Source organism: Sycon ciliatum, chromosome 1 (genome assembly GCF_964019385.1).
Source record: "Sycon ciliatum chromosome 1, ocSycCili1.1, whole genome shotgun sequence".
NCBI classification, from domain to species: Eukaryota; Metazoa; Porifera; class Calcarea; order Leucosolenida; family Sycettidae; genus Sycon; species Sycon ciliatum.
In genome coordinates this window covers 15,909,978-15,929,253 of record NC_088643.1, presented here as the reverse complement: position 1 = coordinate 15,929,253, position 19,276 = coordinate 15,909,978, and the positions used below count along the sequence as shown (strand labels likewise).

Below are 19,276 nucleotides of genomic sequence, written 5' to 3'. Positions count from 1 at the left end.
ATAATAAAACAATTATCATCTATGTGTCACGGCCTAACCATCCTCGTAACTCCCCTCATTGTGACTAGTGCTGTACCGTTGAAACCCACTTTGCTTCAGTGTATATTCGCTCCAAAGCTCTTGTTTTGTTGCGTAGTGATCTGACGCAGTGTGCTATAGCCTATCGGGTAATATCAAGAGTCCATAAGCAAGAGTATGCAACTTTGATCTCTTTTCTATGGGCCAGATGCGCGGCGCGCTGCCTTCATTACATCATTCAGCTGCAGTCCGCGCACTGCGGAAAATCAAACACCGCACTTTCCCTCTAGTTTGAAATGAACTTTCGTACGGAACTGGAGTTCACGCGCCAGAATTCAGAGATTGTGTAGGTACTGGAACGAATCGAGCAAAAAACGGATGGGCTCGTGCGAGAAATTGAGAGTTTGAATGCATGCTTTCAGAGCGTGACAAGTAATTAGTTACGTAATGAAGGCAGCGCGCCGCGCCCTGACCCATAACCACAGTTGCATACTCTTGTTTATGCACTCTTGGTAATATGGATAAGATTAGTACAGTCGGCATCGCCTAGCGAGTGACCAGGTACATGTATAAGGATACTAGTACATGTATACCGGCTTAACGATATCGGAACACAAATAGCACTATGTGTACAATATTCCATTCTAAGCTCACGCTGTGCGGTGCAGATCGGTCATGCGTCATTGCCAACTTACTTGCCACATGTGCATGTGCAGCAGGAAGGCACCACGTGTCGACTACTACTTATTGTACAGCATTGCGTGCTTACATGCATCTACGGCCTTCTGGATGCAATTGAGTCTCACATACATGTACATAAAATATTGCTTGTAGTGCGGCATCAGGTGTTAACATACAATGGCTAAATATTTTTCTCGCAATAATGACCGTATTCACCACAAGTGTGTTTATGTCCAGAGCCAACTCAAGTCCTGTATTATTTATGACCATGACAACAAGTATTCCGGGCTGAAAGTCTTCTATGACAGGCATGAACTTACAATTGTTCGTGATTGTACGAAGTACATATTCACTGTTGCATCAATTTTGCACCATTTACAGTGCAGTGCCACTAGTGGTATCACCTGCATGCGTATTAAGTCAAACAAGGTTACCTCTGTATAATAATTTATTATGCTTATCGTGGCTATCAAGAGCTTCGATGCAAATTCCCAGCTGACGAATGGTGCCCAGCTTGCGTTCAGCTCAGCTGGCACTCACAACTCATAACAATTGCGCTCTAGACGCCAGATGACATGTTTCAGCTACAATGTGGAAAAAACGTCGGTGTTCAAGAAAGCCGTCACTTCATCTTCTGTCCATCCTCAATAGCACGTTCAAGCAAATACGTCTGAAACAGAGTAGCGACAATCCGACAGAGGCGACAATCCGACAGAGCTTCTACCGTTCTAATTCAGATTCCCCAAAAAATGTCCAAATAAATAATGGAGTTCCACCAAGCTCGCTAGAATCTTGCGAACCGTCAACATGCAGGCATTTCAAGTGTTCGAGCGTGCGTAGATTCTGCTCAGCGGCTCAAGAACATTCGCACCGCGAAAAAAAGTCGATGACAAAGATGTAATGGTGGACGAAATTTCGGAAGAAGGTATTCGACCCAGTTCGACTATCCTGGACTGGATTGGCAACGTCCAACAATCGGATTCGTATTCTATGGGGTCCCATGAGCTAGTGTGCCAAAGGGCGTTTACTTGGAGCTTCAGTGCATCACCTTCTCCGAAAGAGGCCTTTTCTGAGATTTGGCCGATGGACTAGTGTGTGTCTCAATGGAAATAAATGCAAATAAAACAAAAATCATGGTGACCCCTGATCAACCTGTGTGGACGGCGTTGCATTGGAGCGGGTGCAACAAATCAAGTACTAGTACCTCGGAGCGACCATCCCTGCAGAGTGCAGATGGATCATCTGACGTCGAAGTCAAGAAAAGACTGGCGATGGCAACATCAAAGCTTCAAGAGCTGAAGACGTTCTGGACTTACCAAACTACATGTATATGCTTTAACTGCACTGATCACCTGACGTGGTGGTGGTGAGAAGGAGAGCTCTGAGCTAGAACTTTGCAGCTTAGAGAGCGTGTGTGGGCAGGCGTGTGTTTACCGCCATATTGCCAGGTGTGTCTTTACCACCATATGAACCAACCATAAGTACAGCTGCAGTGGTGTCTTCAACTTCATTCTCCCGAGTCAAGCTCCGTATGAAGACATCCAAGAAGAAGATTGCCTGATGAGTCCAGCGGGGACGAAACGTAGATCTACGTCGCAATCGAGCTACCTATTTCGTTGCTGTGTCATCTTCTATGTGCCATGCGCTACTTGATGTACCAGCCTGCTATGTCGGATACCGCCAACCATGCATCGACTAGGCGCCATGCGCGAACTGATGGTGGTGGTGAGAAGGAGAGCTCTGTGCTAGAACTTTGCAGCTTAGAGAGCCTGTGTGGGCAGGCGTGTGTTTACCGCCATAGTGCCAGGTGTGTGTTTAACCATAATTTTATCAACCATAACTGCATAAGTACAGCTGCAGTGGTGTCTTCGACTCAAAAAAAGCCGTGAGAAAAAGCGCTGGGAGTGATGTCACACGCTGCCTGGGCAGGAAGAGGGAAAATCGCACTTTTGAACGAAATAATTTGCACTTTGCTGACGCATGAAAAATCGAGCGATTGCCGCTCTGTTATACTAGCTCGTATAGACCCCGGAGATTTTCTATCCGACAGCTTAGATTCTCTGCTACCTCGTAGGTATTTCGATTGTTGAATTAGGTTGAGATTTAACTGAGTTGCACACTTGATATTGGCGTCGCTCGATTTCGAACGATCAGCTCCAAAGGGTTAAAATAAAAATACGCTTGGTAACTGCTATTGTTCTTGCTACTGTGCCGAATTAGAGCTTTTGAGCTCAGGTATCTGCGTAAGCTGCTTGGCATCAAATACCATCATCATCGCACGAATAAGTCAGTACTGCAGGAAGTCAAGAATGCTATTGGCCCGTTCACTCGCCTTGGTTCAACTGTTAAATGCATTGAAGTTGAAGTGGTTTGGACATGCAGCAAGGCCTCAGGATAGCTACTCCCACTATTGCTTGGATGGAATTGTGTCTGGATCACGACCCTGTGGTCGCCCCCGTCACAATTGATTCACCAACATCAAAAACTGGAGCAACGAATCTTGCAATTCTCTCTCTTTCGTTGCTGCTGATCGTGATAGGTATAGGCAGCTTGCTTATCAGTGTATTTTTATGCTGCTGCCTTACGACACACATGACGCCCCCACGACCAGAATGGTTATGGATTATACATACATACATACATACATACATACATACATACATACATACATACATACATACATACATACATACATACATACATACATACATTGTGGTTGCGCACTCTCTGATCAGTCCCGCCAGAAGCAGGGCTAATTCCCTGATAGGACCCGCCAGATAAAGAGCCAATTCCCTGATCAACCCCGCCAGAGGCAGAGCCAATTCCCTGATCTGCCCTGCCAGAAGCAGAGCTAATTCCCTGATCAACCCGGCCAGATGCAGAGTAATTCCCCGGTTCTTGGCCTTCTCTTCCTCACACCGCTTCACAAACTCAGCCCTCGGGTCTATGTTTTTGCCTGGAGAGAGAGAGAGGGAGAGAGAGAGAGATAGAGAGAGGGAGAGAGAGAGAGAGAGAGAGAGAGAGAGAGAGAGAGAGAGAGATAGAGAGACAGAAACAACGAGAGAGAGAGAGAGAGAGACAGTGTGAGAAAGAAAGAGAACAATGAGATGAGAATCACAGACAGGCAGAAGGAAAACAAGAGAAAGTGGAGCTAGCACACCCGGAATGCAACAAGTCGAGAAGTACGGCGGCAACGCTTGCAATCTGATCCACACCCACACCCATGCCCATACCCATTCCCATACCCATACCCATTAAAAAATATAAAAAAAATAAACCTTTTGTCCACACCGCAAGGATCACCCGGATTGTGTGTGCCATCGGGATCTCTTTCTGCAGTCTTCTCAGCAGTCTCCAACTTACTGCTATGGTAAAGACTCAGAGTGTGTTGAGAAATTCTCTTGAAGCTCGGCCGATCCAGCAATGTTTTATAGTACCCGTCGCGCCCCGTCGAATGTGAACTAGGCTTACGTCTTCACCAGCTGGCAGAGTTTTAGTAGCAGCAGCAGCAGCAGCAGAGACAGAGTGGCTACCATACTCTACGCCTAATCACTAGGGTCCAGGGGATAATTCCGGCATTATATTGGGCATTATGGGATTGTAGCGGCCTGACTCCCGTCTACTATGTCACATGACATAATAAGCATGTACAAGAAAATAAAACATTCTCTTTGGCCTCAACTTCTTTGTTGTCCGGTTGGCCATTGTAGCCGTCGTGTAGGGACCGACGTAAAACCCCTAAAGGACTATCCGAGCACCAGAGCATTGTGGAGCATTAGAAAGGGAAAAAACGAGCATTTTGCGAGATTTGAGCGGCATTTGGACTTTCATAGTGGATAATATCGGGAAATCCCAGCTTTTGGCAACAATCGGCTACACTCATGAAGTAGGTGCAACCCTCCTTGTGTTACCAGGTTACTGGATCGCGGATCCCTTTGTGTATAAACATAACACTTTTTTGCTGTTGGCACTTGATGCAGCAATGCCTATATGACTGCATTGTAGTCAGGTCAATGGATATCTCAGCATCTGCGTGCGCCCAACCAAAGCTGTCGCAAAAATTCGCAACAAGGATTTGCAAGGAGGAAGCTGTTTTGTCGAGAACAAAGAGAATCTTGGACGCGAAGTGAATATCGAAAAGCCGAAGAGAAGTTTCTCGTTGTGCTTCAGCCAGCTCAGTGTCTGAAGATAGCGTCACCAGATTAGCAGCAATACTGAAGTAGACGCCGATCCTTTGATACAATTGGACCAGGCTGAAAGAGCAGCTACAAGCGGAAAGAGATGCATGTTGTTCCGATGAACTGCTTTTGCGGAGTCCAGCCGAACTGGCTCGAAAAAACTAGAATTACTCATGGATTCAGCACCAAGTTGTTCTGAGCATTCTGCAGCAGCGTGTGTCTGAGTGTCCCGGTGATGAAACACGTACAGTTAGAAGTGGACAGCTGTATTCCCAAGACACCAGTGACTGATTCAAGTGCTATCAACAAATAAGAGTATTCTTGTCAATGTTGCCACCCACAAGAGAAGCACTGTTACACAAGAGAAGCACCACCAGTACTTGTACTTGGTAATGTAATTTCACAATTTCCAGACAGTCAGCTTGTGCACACCAGCATGCCAGCAGCATTCCTACGTCCGGATTCACTGTGTCAAAATCATATCCCACCACAACCCTGGACAACAGCAGCATACATCAAACTGCCTTACTTCCTGTGCTGCCCGGATAAGACTGCGTTGTGTCGCCGGAGTAGAGAGTGCCAGTGGAGCCCATTCCCGGTAGCATGTCCCCACGCAACATCTGTACAAAAGACTAGCAGTAAAACACACTCAGTTACTGAGACCCAGCAGTGTAAATGTGTCAAGGTTTTGCCAAGGTGAGAAAGACAGAACGGAGAAAAAAAGTGATGCAATATTTTGAGCCCGGACAAAATGCAAGTGTCTCCGCGGAAACGTGTTCCCCAGCGCTCTTCAAGCTGGTATATACAGGTTTGTACTGTAGTGTCATAATGAATCAAATAAGTGCTCGAAATCCTAATGGGTACACTTTTGCAAACGGTACCTGCGATTAACATGCCACATACATATATACAGAGACCTTCCTTGATATTCCAACACTAACTGTCTTATACAGGGGCTGATCCAGAGATCTCTACAGGGGTTGCAGTTTATCCAAAGCTGAATAGCTGATACATGTATAGTACATGCATATGGATTCCAGTACAGTCAGACCTCGCCTAACCTCACACATCCGTTTTCCACAGAAGTATCCTGATAGGTGAGGGAACCGGATAAACACACATACTGTATGTTTGCATGGCATATGCTGTAAATCGTTAACCTAGGATTTTCTTGCGGATGTTGGGAGGGATCCGGATAAAAGAGGGCCGGAAAAGCGAGGTCTGCCTGTAGTACCTTTGCGAAATTTAGGGGATTCCCCTGAACCCCCGGAACCCCTGGACTCGTCCCTGTTATAGCATACAGTGATGTATAGCACCTTACCTTGGTGAGTTGCTCGTTTTGTTTATTCTCATCAGCTGCTCACAGACGGAGGTCGTGTCCATGCTGTTAGATGGCCAGGATAGGAGGAGACAGCAGAGTAGACTTAGTCTTCTCGAACGCAACAGTGTGGTTGGCATCCCAGACAAATTCACGGGTCGTTTTCAACAGGCCACGAAGCGGAGTGGTGCAGGCGGCGAGGTGTGGTGTGAACTCGCTACACTGGTTCACCAGGCCAAGAAACGAACGCAAATCAGTGCGGTTTGCAGGAACGTCAAACTTACGAATAGCAGCTGCCTTGTCATCGTCAACAACCCAACCGTCTGCACTGACGATGTAGCCGCAGAAATGGATGTGACGTGATGCAAAGGTGAATTTGGACGGGCTCAGAGTAATAATGCCCTGCTGTTGAGCACACAGCAGGATTTCACGATGGTTGACATGGGAGGCAAAGTCATCATCCTAGGCCAGGCAATCATCTACCACCTTGGCGTAATTCGGGATTGCATCGAATGCAACATCAGTGCGGCAATTGAAAACATCACCGGCGGAAATCACGCCTTGAGGGTTGCCTAGGAAACGATACCTGCCGTATGGGGTGATGAATGTAGTCATTGAACATGTCTGCTTACTCAGTGGGATTTGCCAGTATCCGTGCCTTGCGGCAAGCTTGGCGAGGAACTTTGCCGGTCCAATACCAGAAACCACGTCTCGAGCGGTGCGAACAGGGTGGGCTGGTCTCAGAACTTGGTCATTCAGTCGTTTGAAATCGACGGCGAGGCGTTTCTCAGTGGTGACTTTCTTATAGACGAGCACAATTGGGTGACACCATTGACTAAGCTCGCTAACGAGCTCGATTATGCCATTGACAAACATTGTGACCAGTCGTGACTTGACCTGGTCACGAAATGCATACGGAATCGGGCGTGCGGTATGGACACATGACGGCTTAGCATCTGGCTGAAGTAGGATGTCCATCGGAGGACCTGCCATTGCCTTCAAGCCAGTATCGGAAAGCACGTCCGAGAACTCCTGCTGTAGCTCATCGCGAACACGAGCGATATCTGCAGAGCTAGGATTTACCACAGCCCTTGACACAGCACAGACCTTGGGTGGCGCGGCATCATTAGCAGCAGGGTACTGTGCAGGCCAATCTGACGGGAGGAGCTGGAGTGCACTCAAGGACGAACGCATCGTCCAGACCCTTGTACACATGGATTACAGTGCTGTGTTCTACTTCGCCAACCTGAAGTGAAGCACGGATACTGCCGACGTTCTGCAAACTGCTCCCCAGATGCCGCTAGGACGCACTCTGGGTCATGGTCGAGGTTCTCGAGGAACCCGCCAAGTAATTTGAGATGATGCTCGCCAATGGCATCGACGTCACTGCCAGTATCAGGGAACCAGGGTAGCGTGACTGCCTCATCCTTAGTGGCTAAACGGATGGACGCATGCACAGTAGGCTGCGCAGCAAGACGAGTACGCTGCAACTTAAGTTGACCCACATGCTTCTCGTTCCAGTCCGATTGTGACGACGACCTACACATAGCGAGAAAGTGAGCAGTCTTGCCACGGCCATTACATTTCTTGCTGCGGGCAGGACAACTAGACTTAGTGTGCGGGCTCCGGCCGCAATTTGGGCACTTCCTGTGTGTGTCGCTTCCTGACGAGGGACCGAATGCAGATGGCAATACAGGTGCAGACGTCTTGCTGCGAGGCTGTCCCTGTCTGGATTGTTGGTTATTGCGTTGGTACGCGGACGCTCACCCTGCGCTGAGGTGGCTGGTGGACGGGGTACTGCTGCTCGTCATGGTAGTCGCCTCCTCCGCCCGGCAAATTGTGACCGCATCGCCTAGGGTCAAATCCTTGGCAGACAAAAACTTGTGCCGGGCAGCGTCATCGCTAACTCCGATGACAATCCTGGCACGCAGGGTGTCAGCACGCACACGTGTCAGGCTCGTACCACAGGTATTACACGTGTGTGCTGAACATTGCGAACACAAAACAACGTCCGGAAAATCACAGCTAGTGTGCAGTTCTTTCAGCGACGTGTAGAGAATCAAAGGACTTGCCCTTCGATTGACACCTATCGTAAAATGTGAAACCGTCCAGGAGTGGGTTGCGCTGCCTTCGCAAACAGTCCTTGATTGCAGTGATCAAATCGTCCGCACCGGGATTCGGTGGAGTCACGATAATACCCTCGCGGAGAAATCTGCGTAGCTCCTCATCTAGAGCTTGCCGTAGCGAAGACACTCTGGTCCCACGGCTCTGGGCTGACAGGTGCTGGTCAGCCACTTTACGCTCCCTCTCCTCCGAGGACTTCATTTGTGCAGCCAACATCGTGGTCAGGGCAGCAATGTCAGGAGCAGGGTCGGAGTTGAACATCGTGGTCAGGGTAGCAATGTCAGGAGCAGGGTCTCAGTTGGACATCGCGGTCAGGGTAGCAATGTCAGGAGCAGGGTCGGAGTTGGACATCGTGGTCAGGGTAGCAATGTCAGGAGCAGGGTCGGAGTTGGACATCGTGGTCAGGGTAGCAATGTCAGGAGCAGGGTCTGAGTTGAACATCGTGGTCAGGATAGCAATGTCAGGAGCAGGGTCGGAGTTGGACATCGTGGTCAGGGTGGCAATGTCAGGAGCAGGGTCGGAGTTGAACATCGTGGTCAGGGTAGCAATGCCAGGAGCAGGGTCTGAGTTGGACATCGCGGGCAGGGTAGCAATGTCAGGAGCAGGGTCGGAGTTGGACATCGTGGTCAGGGTAGCAATGTCAGGAGCAGGGTCGGAGTTGGACATCGTGGTCAGGGTAGCAATGTCAGGAGCAGGGTCGGAGTTGGACATCGTGGTCAGGGTAGCAATGTCAGGAGCAGGGTCGGAGTTGGACATTGTGGTCCGGGTAGCAATGTCAGGAGCAGGGTCGGAGTTGGACATTGTGGTCTCAACCTACGCAAACACTTCTAAAGTATTGGTATCACAAACACACTACAAGATTTCGGCCCGTGCGCAACACAACGAGGTGCCAACACAAAGCACGAGAAACTAAATACACAATTGAGTTCTAGAAGGAACGAACAGTTCACTGCGCCATGATATGTCTACAAAAAGACTTACCCACACCGTTTTTTCTATGTTCGCGTCACCTTATTCGATGAAATCAATGAGGGAGGGCGAAAAAATATACAGCCATCCAAAAAAAAGTGTACGTGCATTGCGTTTGTGTAGAGTGGTGCTAAAGACCCGGCACTGTTCATGTATAATTCACACATGCATACCGGTACATGAATACATGAGTGTATTCATTTCTATACATTTTTTTCCTTTTTTTTACTTCCAACCGCGCCGCTAACGCGAAGAAAAAGAAGTACCGTCAGGCCTCCGAGGACCTCCGTGGGTCGTTTACACCACTGGTTTGTTCCACGGATGGGTTGCTGCATCGCGAATACGCCAGCTATCAGAAGCGACTTGCTGGTCGCCTCGGCCTCAAGTGGGATAAGCCATTTTCAATCATCATGGCTTGGGTGCGAGTTCGCAGCCAATTTGCAGTGATCCATGCAGTCGCCCTCCGGCTACGCGGGTCTAGAAGGCGCCTGATAGGCCTGTCGACGCAGGATGGTGCTGGGGTAGGCATCGGCCATTGAGAGCTGAATTTCGTCTGTTTTACGTGGAATTTCTTGGAGTTTCCCAATGTATTGTACTTGAATAAAATTCTATTATTTTTTACCTTTCATGGTATCTCAATTTTTTCACGTCTACATGACTTTATTTTGCCCGTAAAAGAGGCCGTTACCCCCGAAAAAAATTCTATACATGCACAATGAATGGCGCAAAGTAAGTTTATTGCGCAAAGTAAGTTTATTGCGCAAAGTAAGTTTATTGCACAATCCAAACTCTACTGATTGGTAACAACTGCCCACAGTGTCTCAGCATTATCAGCTGGATGGGAAGCCACACCTTTGCCATGCTTGTGGTCCAAACACAGGAGGCATGATGATTGCGTGACTTGCAGCCCACGTTACACACGTAGGTACATGGACATGTATGTGAGGTGAGTACCATCATGTGATAAATAGAACAAATGACGACAACTTAGAGCTGTTAGTGTAAGCCAGTTAGTTGCAGAACGTCAGTGCCGTCGGTCAGTGCCGTGTAATGTTATCGCATGAGCTGATTGTTTAGTAACTGTCGGTGTAAGTGGACAGTATAGCATAACTTGTAGTCCTTGCTCTTTCTCTTTTGTATTGATGTGATAAATAGAGCAATTGATGACAACTTACATAATAGTTACCATGACAATCATGTTCCGATTTTTTTAATCTCCGGCTGTGAAATACATGCGCGCGGGGTTGCGAAACATAGACAAAAAACGGCGTGGCCCAGAAGATATTACCGTATTTCCTCGATTAATAGACCCGGTCTTTTGTTTTTTGAAGAGAGTTGGACCCCCGGTCTCTTATTTGGGCATGGTCCATTATTTGAGCACGGTCCACTATATTTTCATCGGCACATCGCTGGAAATGGTGGATTTTTAACACGTCATAATATAGAAGTTCTATATTATGACGTGTTAAAAATCCACCATTTCCCGATGGAAATATAGTGGACCGTGCTCAAAAAATGAAAGAAAGCACTAGCCACTACAAAAATTGTAGTTGCGCAACCTAAAATCGCGTCCTTTTTTGATCCACCGCGTGCTTTCTTAGTGCGCATGCGCAAAGCGATGAACTCAAATAAGAGACCGGGTCTCTTATTCGGGCATGGTCTACTATTTTTCCGTGAGGCCTCTAGGAGGGTCTACTATTTGAGCATGGTCTATTATTCGAGCATGGTACATTAATCGAGGAAATACGGTATTAAATATAAACAAATCTGAAGAGAAGTGAAGAACAACTGAAGAGGCAAAGAAGGCCAAGAAAGCATGAGGTTAATGGCGTTATGGTGCGAGGTCATACAACTGTGGTACAAATCTAGTACGGGAGTACATAAACTACAGGTCACATATGCCATGGGAAAACTATATACATCAAGCAGTACCACTATAATGACCAGGGAGTAGTACATTACCGGGAGATGACACGGGCAAACATCTGGGGTTACGAGCTTTGCCTCACAAAAAAAAAACACAAACCGCGCGAAAATTCAAATATTTGCTCTTATGACAGCGCTGAGAAACCTTCGAATAGTGACGAGAAGACCAGACGTATCCCTTCGTGACAAGCTGCCACTTGTTCTTTTCTGCTCGAGCCTTTTTTGGGAGCTAGTCTGGTACATCATCCACACTGCCGCCAAGTAACGACTCTCCAAAATGGATGGGGGTGACGAACATGGAGGACGCTATCCTAGGTAAGTAACGTGATGGAATTTTCTCATCTTGACATGGTGTAACACAAACCTGAGTTTCTCATTTGGACCCACTCAAACACCCCACCAAGCTGGGATATTTCGAAACTATACCTATTCGTCTACCATTCTACTTCATCTCAACGTTTTAGAGACTGCAACACTTTGGAAAACTCATTCCGAAAATTTCGAAACGTATTTAGTTGTATAGATTTGAACATAATGTTCAAGATCACTTGTTTTCAGCACTGAATGAGGCCAGGCCTGGTTGCTTTGTTGCTTTTTTAACTCACAGAACCCGTGGACAGAAGAGGAAGAGCGACGACTTGGGTGCGGCTGCGAAGTCTGCCTGCCCAACGCCAATTGCAATTACACCCACACACATACATGTACACACACCCTCTTGTACTTGTACACCACACACGCGCACGCACGTGCGCATACATACAACTATTCGTCTTTATCCTTTTGTGTTTGACATGATCACCTTTTGTACTCCCTGGTGATTATTTGCATAACATGAATGCAACACAGGGATGACTTGTGGCATTGTACGCTGTACACGACTCCACGGTGCCATAAAAGTAAAATTGGTTATAATCATGGATTATACCGTGGTACGGTACGGAGGGCCTGTTTTTAGTCAATCAGCGTTCGTCTAGCCATGGTTATATTGGCCAGTATAAATCCCGCGCGGGATTTATATCGAATATAAATCCCGGTGCACGGTACGTACGCTAGGGCACTGCCACCGTAAATGTCCACTGCCTGAAAGGCAGTGAACTTGTACGGCGGCAGTACTCCAGCGCACGGACCATTCACAACAGACGCCACATGCACGTGTACACTCCACACAGAACGGCACATTGACGAGGAACAGTACACAATGGAAAAGAAGAATGACCTGGAATTCGTCTACAGAGTATTCTATTATACTGAATCTGAGGATAAAGAACGTCGAATAACCACGAAGTATCCCAAATGGGTCAGCAATGTACATTGTACTTCGAAGAGTTGAAGATCATCAACAGACGTCTCCCTTGTAACTAAGTTTATAATACAGAGTGTACTTCAACCCGATTGGAAAATGCTAGATTGCATAGAAATGTAACACAGTGATACAAAACAGTGTATGCAAATGCACCTACTTGCAAGTAGTAAGCAAAACTGATTGTAAGATGCTGCATGTGAAAATCAGCACTGTACCATAATTATAGTAACACTTACTCCCAAAGAGTCAAGCTGTAATCAGAAGATGTTCATGTACTGCATGATGTAGGAGATCTCCAAATAGGTTCGCTGTTCTGGAAATGCGTAGGGGTACCTGGCATAAGTAGGATATGACCCTCGTAGTCGGGTTATACCGTACCCTCATATAAATCCCTCCTGCTATCGCAGTCGGGATTTATATTCAACCGGTATAACCCTCTGACTCGGGTTATATCCTCTACGTAATGATATTGCACAATTCTGATTGCGTACGCTCTTGGTGGCCACATTTCATCGTCACGCAGCTCCCCACAAAGTACAAATTGTAGTAAAAGCAATTACGTACTATTACGTATAGTAATATGCAGACACATACAACTAGTAGTCACACAAAGTATCTATAATAAGCACACGTACTAGTAGTAGTACGTCAGCAGGCTATCTTTATCCTCTTACGCTTGGTCTGATTACCTGCATACACGACTTACACGCCATGGTCACTTGCACCAGTAACATTGTACATTATTCCACACTGCCTTTATCATCACCACCAGTTCCTGTTAACGCGTGACATCTCAGGCTTTGTAGCAGGGAGTAGCATAGTACCAGTGTACCATTGTGCTACTCCCTGCTTGACACAGACGTGCGTCATAGTGACATTTGCAAATAGCTGCCTCAGCAGTATAAAATTTATTATATTCCCGTAGCTATGCAGAAGACGTTACTTCAGTAACGTCTGGCGCTAGCCGGGGTCCACACAGCTTTAAATTGGTTGTTATTTGTTTGTGTGTTTGTGACATGCCTGGCGCTATCCCGTATCTGTCCCGTACCGTACCGTACCATCAAACACAGCTGGCCACATACAGCTGGCCGCAATATTCAAATAGGGCTTTCAAACGCAAGATCATAACGTGAAGCAACTTGGAAGAATGAGTATGAATGCAAAGTGTATGGGGGAATGCATGTAGGGCGATAGTGCGGGTTCGAATCCCAGGTAATGCCTGAAAAAAATAGGAGAATTTAAAAATTTATAACATCCCTATTCTTTTTTAGCCGTCATCAAGGCAGTACATGGTGTCGTATTACCCTCGACCGTGCCTGTCCCGTACCTGTCACGTACTAGTCCCGTACCTGTCCCGTACCGTACCGTACAATCAAAGACGGCTGGCCGCAATGCATATTCAAATAGGGCTTTCAAATACAAGATCATAACGTGAAGCAACTTGGAATTAGTATGTATGCGAAGTGTATCGGGGGATGCCTGCAGGGCGATAGTGCCGGTTCGAATCCCAGGTTATGTCTAAAACAAAAAGTAGAAGTTTATAAGAATTTATAACATCCCTATGCTCTTTTTGTCTAGGTCAAGGCAAAAAAGCATAGCGTAGGGCCCTGAGCTTCCAAGCTCTCTCGTTTTGTGTTTCACTCCGACGACTATAGAATCTGGATTCGAAATAGCCTTACTATCTTGAGACGGGTCAGCCATACGGGTCATCCATACCTGAAACATGTTGTTCATTGTGACTAAAACTTGCGTCAACATTACATTTATCTATTCCCCTAGAACGACGTGAATAACTAAAAGTAATACAAATTAAATTAGGAAGAATAATTCACTCTTACAAGCCGCCCACGTAAATACTGGACACACTGAAGGTACCCGTGCGAAGGCCAGCTGCTACTTGATATCCTTCGTAGGATTCATCCTAATCACTCAGCAAAGACTGATGGGTTCCTTCCCTACATCGTCAAAACCAACTTAAAAAAGTACTGCTCGAAAACTTCTTGGCAGCATTCTGCCACTCTCTTGAAGTCGTTCTATGAAAATTTTTGAAAAATGCTACGAAATGCTACGATAAATGGTCCGCAAAGTACGACATTTCGTGAAGTTTCCCGGGACTAGGCGCTCCACAGAAAAGTGACCTGAGGCAAAGCTCGCCCGCCTGGATGTGTGCCCGTGTCATCTCCCGGTATTGTACTACTCCCTGATAACGACTGATAGAATGATAGAATCACCCATACACATTTCAGACGTGCGTTTCACAGTCGCACTTTGACTCGCATTCACTCACCAGTGCTTGCGATGGCAGGCCTGTATCTGCTGTTGCTGATAGATTAGCTGCTCCCATCTGAGCCACTGCGGTCAACACAAGAGAAGAACCACCAGTAAACGCACTTGGTAATGTAATTTCACAATTTCCAGACAATCAGTTTGTGCACACCAGCATGCCAGCAGCATTCCGACTTCCGCATTCGCCGTGTCAAAATCATATCCCACCACAACCCTGGACAACAGCAGCATACATCAAACGGCCTTACTTCCTGTGCTGCTCGGATCAGACTGCGCGGTGTTGCCAGTGGAGCCTATTCCCCGTAGCGTGGCGCCACGCAACATCGTTAGAATTAACTGAGTTCTGTCGTCTAAGAAGAGAGGGTCAGTGGCACGCAATGCATCTAGCACGGTGTCAGTCATCATCTGTGCATAAGACTTGCAGTAAAACAGCAAAAAAGAAGAAAAACGGAGAGAAATAGATGGTGAATACCCAGAGAATCTTGATCTTCTGGCCGGTGTTGTAAAATGATGTGTTGTTTTCCTGTGTGATGGCATTCGCCAAACTGTCTCTTCTAGTCACGTGTACGTGTGATACGAGTATGCGAGATTTTGTAATCGAGAGTCCTTTTGTCAGTCTTCCTGTTCGTCTCTGCAGTTCGCTTTTCCGTCTTGTCAATATAAATAATGTAAAAAAACCAGTCTTGTCCTATGTGTCCTGCGTCCCGGGGAACGGAATGGCTGTGATTCCGCTACATCCTGTGGAGAGGCGTTGACGTCTGAAGTATCGCTAGCTTCAGACACATCATCCTTGGGTGGGTTGAAAGTTGGCACTGAGATCCCGAGGTCGAGTACTCTGATTTTCTCCGATCGAATATTCAAGTATTTTTCATCTCCCCCGTGAAGTCTGAAGTATCCCTAGCTTCAGACAAATCATCCTCGGGGCATCGGTTTTGGTATGCTCCATCACCGGATCACAATGGTGCTTGTAGCACTTGTCTTCACATGATATCCCATACACACAACGGAGCAACCAGTGGACCAAAGAGGCCAGCCGATTGTAACACTCCAAGTAATCCCGTCTAGCGAGCTTTGAACAATGGCACAGGATAAAGCAACCAACACCCCCGCCTTCCCACAAATCCGACACTGCGGGCTTCTGCCCTCAGGAAAGATTTTGGCATGGAGCAGATAAGGAGCCAAAGCCTGGTCTTGTGCCGCAATGGTCAGGCTTCCTGTGGTCTTCTTGAGACCAGCCATTTGTCGGACAACACCACGTGTTCTCGCTGGTCGGTTGTTCCGTTTGCCAAACAAACTTTCCATGCCAGGATTTCTGGGTCCACACCAAGAGGTGTTCGTCTTGAAGCCCACACTTCACCACCTATGAGAAGTCCGTTGCGACATCCAGATGTGGCCACAGAATTGGCGCAGCCACCTTCAGGAGCTCCCTGTCACACTGAAGCACATAGCGCCGCAGATTGCCTTTCTCCAGGGTGACAACATCAAAACAAATGTTAAACTCTTCAAACTATGTCCACCCTTCTTGTGACTGACGTAGCTTTGACTTCCTCAGCTCTGTTCTGATTGACCCCTATTTCCCTATCCAACATACATGTATCCTTTATCTTTATCCTTCAGCAGTGGATGCGTGTGCACTGCACTTCCGTGTACATGTCTTGCTCTCGTCTTGTTTTTCTTTTCTCTCTCTCTTATGTCCCCTATGTCCTTCTCTATTTTTCTTGGCGCGCTTTGTCTGTGCAGACGCCGAGACCACCGGGGTCGGCTGAGCAGCAGGGCCCCGCCACCACTTTCCGCATCTATTTGGGAGCATAGTGGACTTAGTAAAAATAAGTAGAAAATGTGTGTGTATATATGTGGTGGAATTTCCCCCGCTCCCCGCCACACAACGACTCTCCGACTCATTAGGTTCGGCAAGAATATTACACTGTTATTTATCACGGAGAATAACTAACTCACAAACTGGTGGGCGAGAGAACGGGTAAGAAAGACCAAAATGGACACGACAAAAAGACAACGGGAAAGACTCCAGGGAAAAGACTCGAAGAAACAACCAAGAACAAGCAGTAATATTGCTACGACAAATCGGGACGACCAATCAGGGACTAATAGTATGTACAGAACACATGACCAAGACCAAGACAACCAGACCACGGACGAATCACACATGACTCTCATTCCCAGACCAAACTAGCACTGCACATGTACCTGTTGCTGCGGCTGTTGCTGTTGTTGTGGCTGCTGTTGTTGTTGCGGTTGCTGCTGTTGTTGTGGCTGTTGCTGCTGTTGTTGTGGCGGCTGCTGCTGTTGCGGTTGCTGCTGTTGTTGCGGCTGCTGCTGCTGTTGTTGCGGCTGCTGCTGCTGTTGTTGCGGCTGCTGCTGCTGTTGTTGCGGTTGCTGCTGCTGTTGTTGCGGCTGCTGCTGCTGTTGTTGCGGCTGCTGCTGCTGTTGTTGTGGCTGTTGCTGTTGTTGCGGCTGCTGCTGTTGTTGCGGTTGCTGCTGCTGTTGTTGCGGCTGCTGCTGCTGTTGTTGCGGCTGCTGCTGTTGTTGCGGCTGCTGCTGCTGTTGTTGCGGTTGCTGCTGTTGTTGCGGTTGCTGCTGTTGTTGCGGCTGCTGCTGCTGTTGTTGCGGCTGCTGCTGTTGTTGTGGCTGTTGCTGTTGTTGCGGCTGCTGCTGTTGTTGCGGCTGCTGCTGTTGTTGCGGCTGCTGCTGCTGTTGTTGCGGTTGCTGCCGTTGTTGCGGCACCACTGGTATCCAGGATGCAGTGGATCCACATGTCTGCTTCAAGTAGAGCACATCATCAGAAATATCACAATGAAATTGCAGAATACATTGCCAGCATTCGTCACTGACACGGCAAAAGAGCACAGTGATTCAGAAACCCCGAAAAGGGAAATGATTTTCACTTGCACAAGAGTACTGCTACTATAGGCCAGTATTCCAAACACACAAACATGCCTAGCTATAGTCTCCTTTGCAACACATCTACAAACTCTTCTCAATCCAACCAGCACATCCAACCAAGTTCTTTAACGCTAACCGAGACGGAATCAATGCAAGATCTGTTCATATGCACATAGCACCTAATGGGTAGGGCACTGTTGCGGAAAGACAGGGATGTTGGGTTCGAATCCCGCTCGTGGATCCTTCTTTTGCTACAATTTGAATAATCCAATGCTGGATCAAGGTTGTTTGTTGAACTGACAAGGAGACTTCTAGACCATAGCTTAGGGATTTCCGCTCAACGTTTAATTAAGACTATTGAATCTCTTTTGACCTTTCTCCAGCAATAAAAGGTCATGCACAGTAATATTAGTGGTAGTAGCATGCCTAGTTATACTAAAGTCAAAACTGGTTTCACCTTGATGATCTGCCATGCCTGAAAATTTTGTTGAATAGTTGTTAGTTTTCGTATGCATCAAAGAGACCGTATTTTAAATGTTTTTTCCGGGCGCCGACCTTCAAGAATGTGACTCTCCGTGTCGGGCAAGATGGAGTACAAGATCTCTTCAGCAATGGGTCATGGGCCTATCAGAGAAGGGCTTTCGAGCTCTTGGCCGTCCCGAAGCTGAGCACGGACTTCGCGAGGACGCATTTTGTTAGACGATCAAATTCACAATTCTCAAGGATTTGTGGCGCAAACATTTTCGTTCTCAGTCAACTTCTCGGTTTGAGAAGTAGGTGGGCACGCTCAAACTTCCAAATCGTTAGGCACCCAGGATGGCAGAGGTCGTACCTGTTCACGGGGAGACAGATGAATCCCGGGACATACCACCCTGGGGCCTAATAATTTCAACTCCGAGGAGAGGGCAACTTTGTCGCATAGTTATTGTTAATTATAGAACAAAAACGAAGAAATGTTTCATGCGCATGCGTATAACTAGTGAGGGAGCTGACGTCATGCAGCGAGGTCGCTACAAATCAGTGACTATGCGCCTGTGCAGAAGATGACCACGCTGTAAGCTTACTTTCTCAAAGCATGACATTTTCTTCTTCTTTTTATTCTACAAAATCCATATTATCTCCAGACACTGGGGTGAATAATGGAGTGTGGTGGTGGGGCCCACTAAGCTCAACCGACCAGAGGTCTCGGCTTCATAGCTCCATGGACGCATCAAAGGGGGATCGGGTAGGCAGGATTAAGTGGAAAAAGAAAACAGAGGAAAGAGAATGAAAAGATTGTATTGCTCAGTGAGCTAAAGAATAAGTTCAGTATTTGCGTGAACACTGTTAGTCTTTAAAATTCAAGGGGAGACTGTCTGTGAGGAGAGATTACGTCCAAGCAGGGTAGTGTAGTACTGTACTATGTTCTGAGTCAGTGTGTGCATGCGGGATATTACGCATGCGCACGTGACAATGTCGTCGTTGTTGTTTGAGAGACTGATGAGCAAGAATGTGTTTTTTCTATGATAGCTGTGAGACTGAGAGTGTATTCTGGTATCGTGGGACGCAGTTCCCACAGGTAGGACGCCGTGC

At 47.2% G+C, this 19,276-nt stretch overlaps 1 protein-coding gene across 4 annotated transcripts in view; it reads right to left on the bottom strand.

The window, feature by feature from the left end:
• LOC135815012 (uncharacterized) overlaps nucleotides 1-19,276 on the bottom strand; it is a 108,407-nt gene that overhangs the window by 24,087 nt on the left and 65,044 nt on the right. For 3 of the 4 annotated variants that reach the window (XM_065328229.1, XM_065328247.1, XM_065328254.1), the window contains 3 exons: nucleotides 17,009-17,581; nucleotides 15,052-15,220; nucleotides 14,805-14,869 (listed from right to left, as the gene is read on the bottom strand). In XM_065328229.1, coding sequence (XP_065184301.1) covers nucleotides 14,805-14,869; nucleotides 15,052-15,220; nucleotides 17,009-17,581 — 807 coding nt within the window. The remainder of the gene's footprint in view (nucleotides 1-14,804; nucleotides 14,870-15,051; nucleotides 15,221-17,008; nucleotides 17,582-19,276) is intronic. The other variant, XM_065328238.1, reaches the window with a different exon arrangement.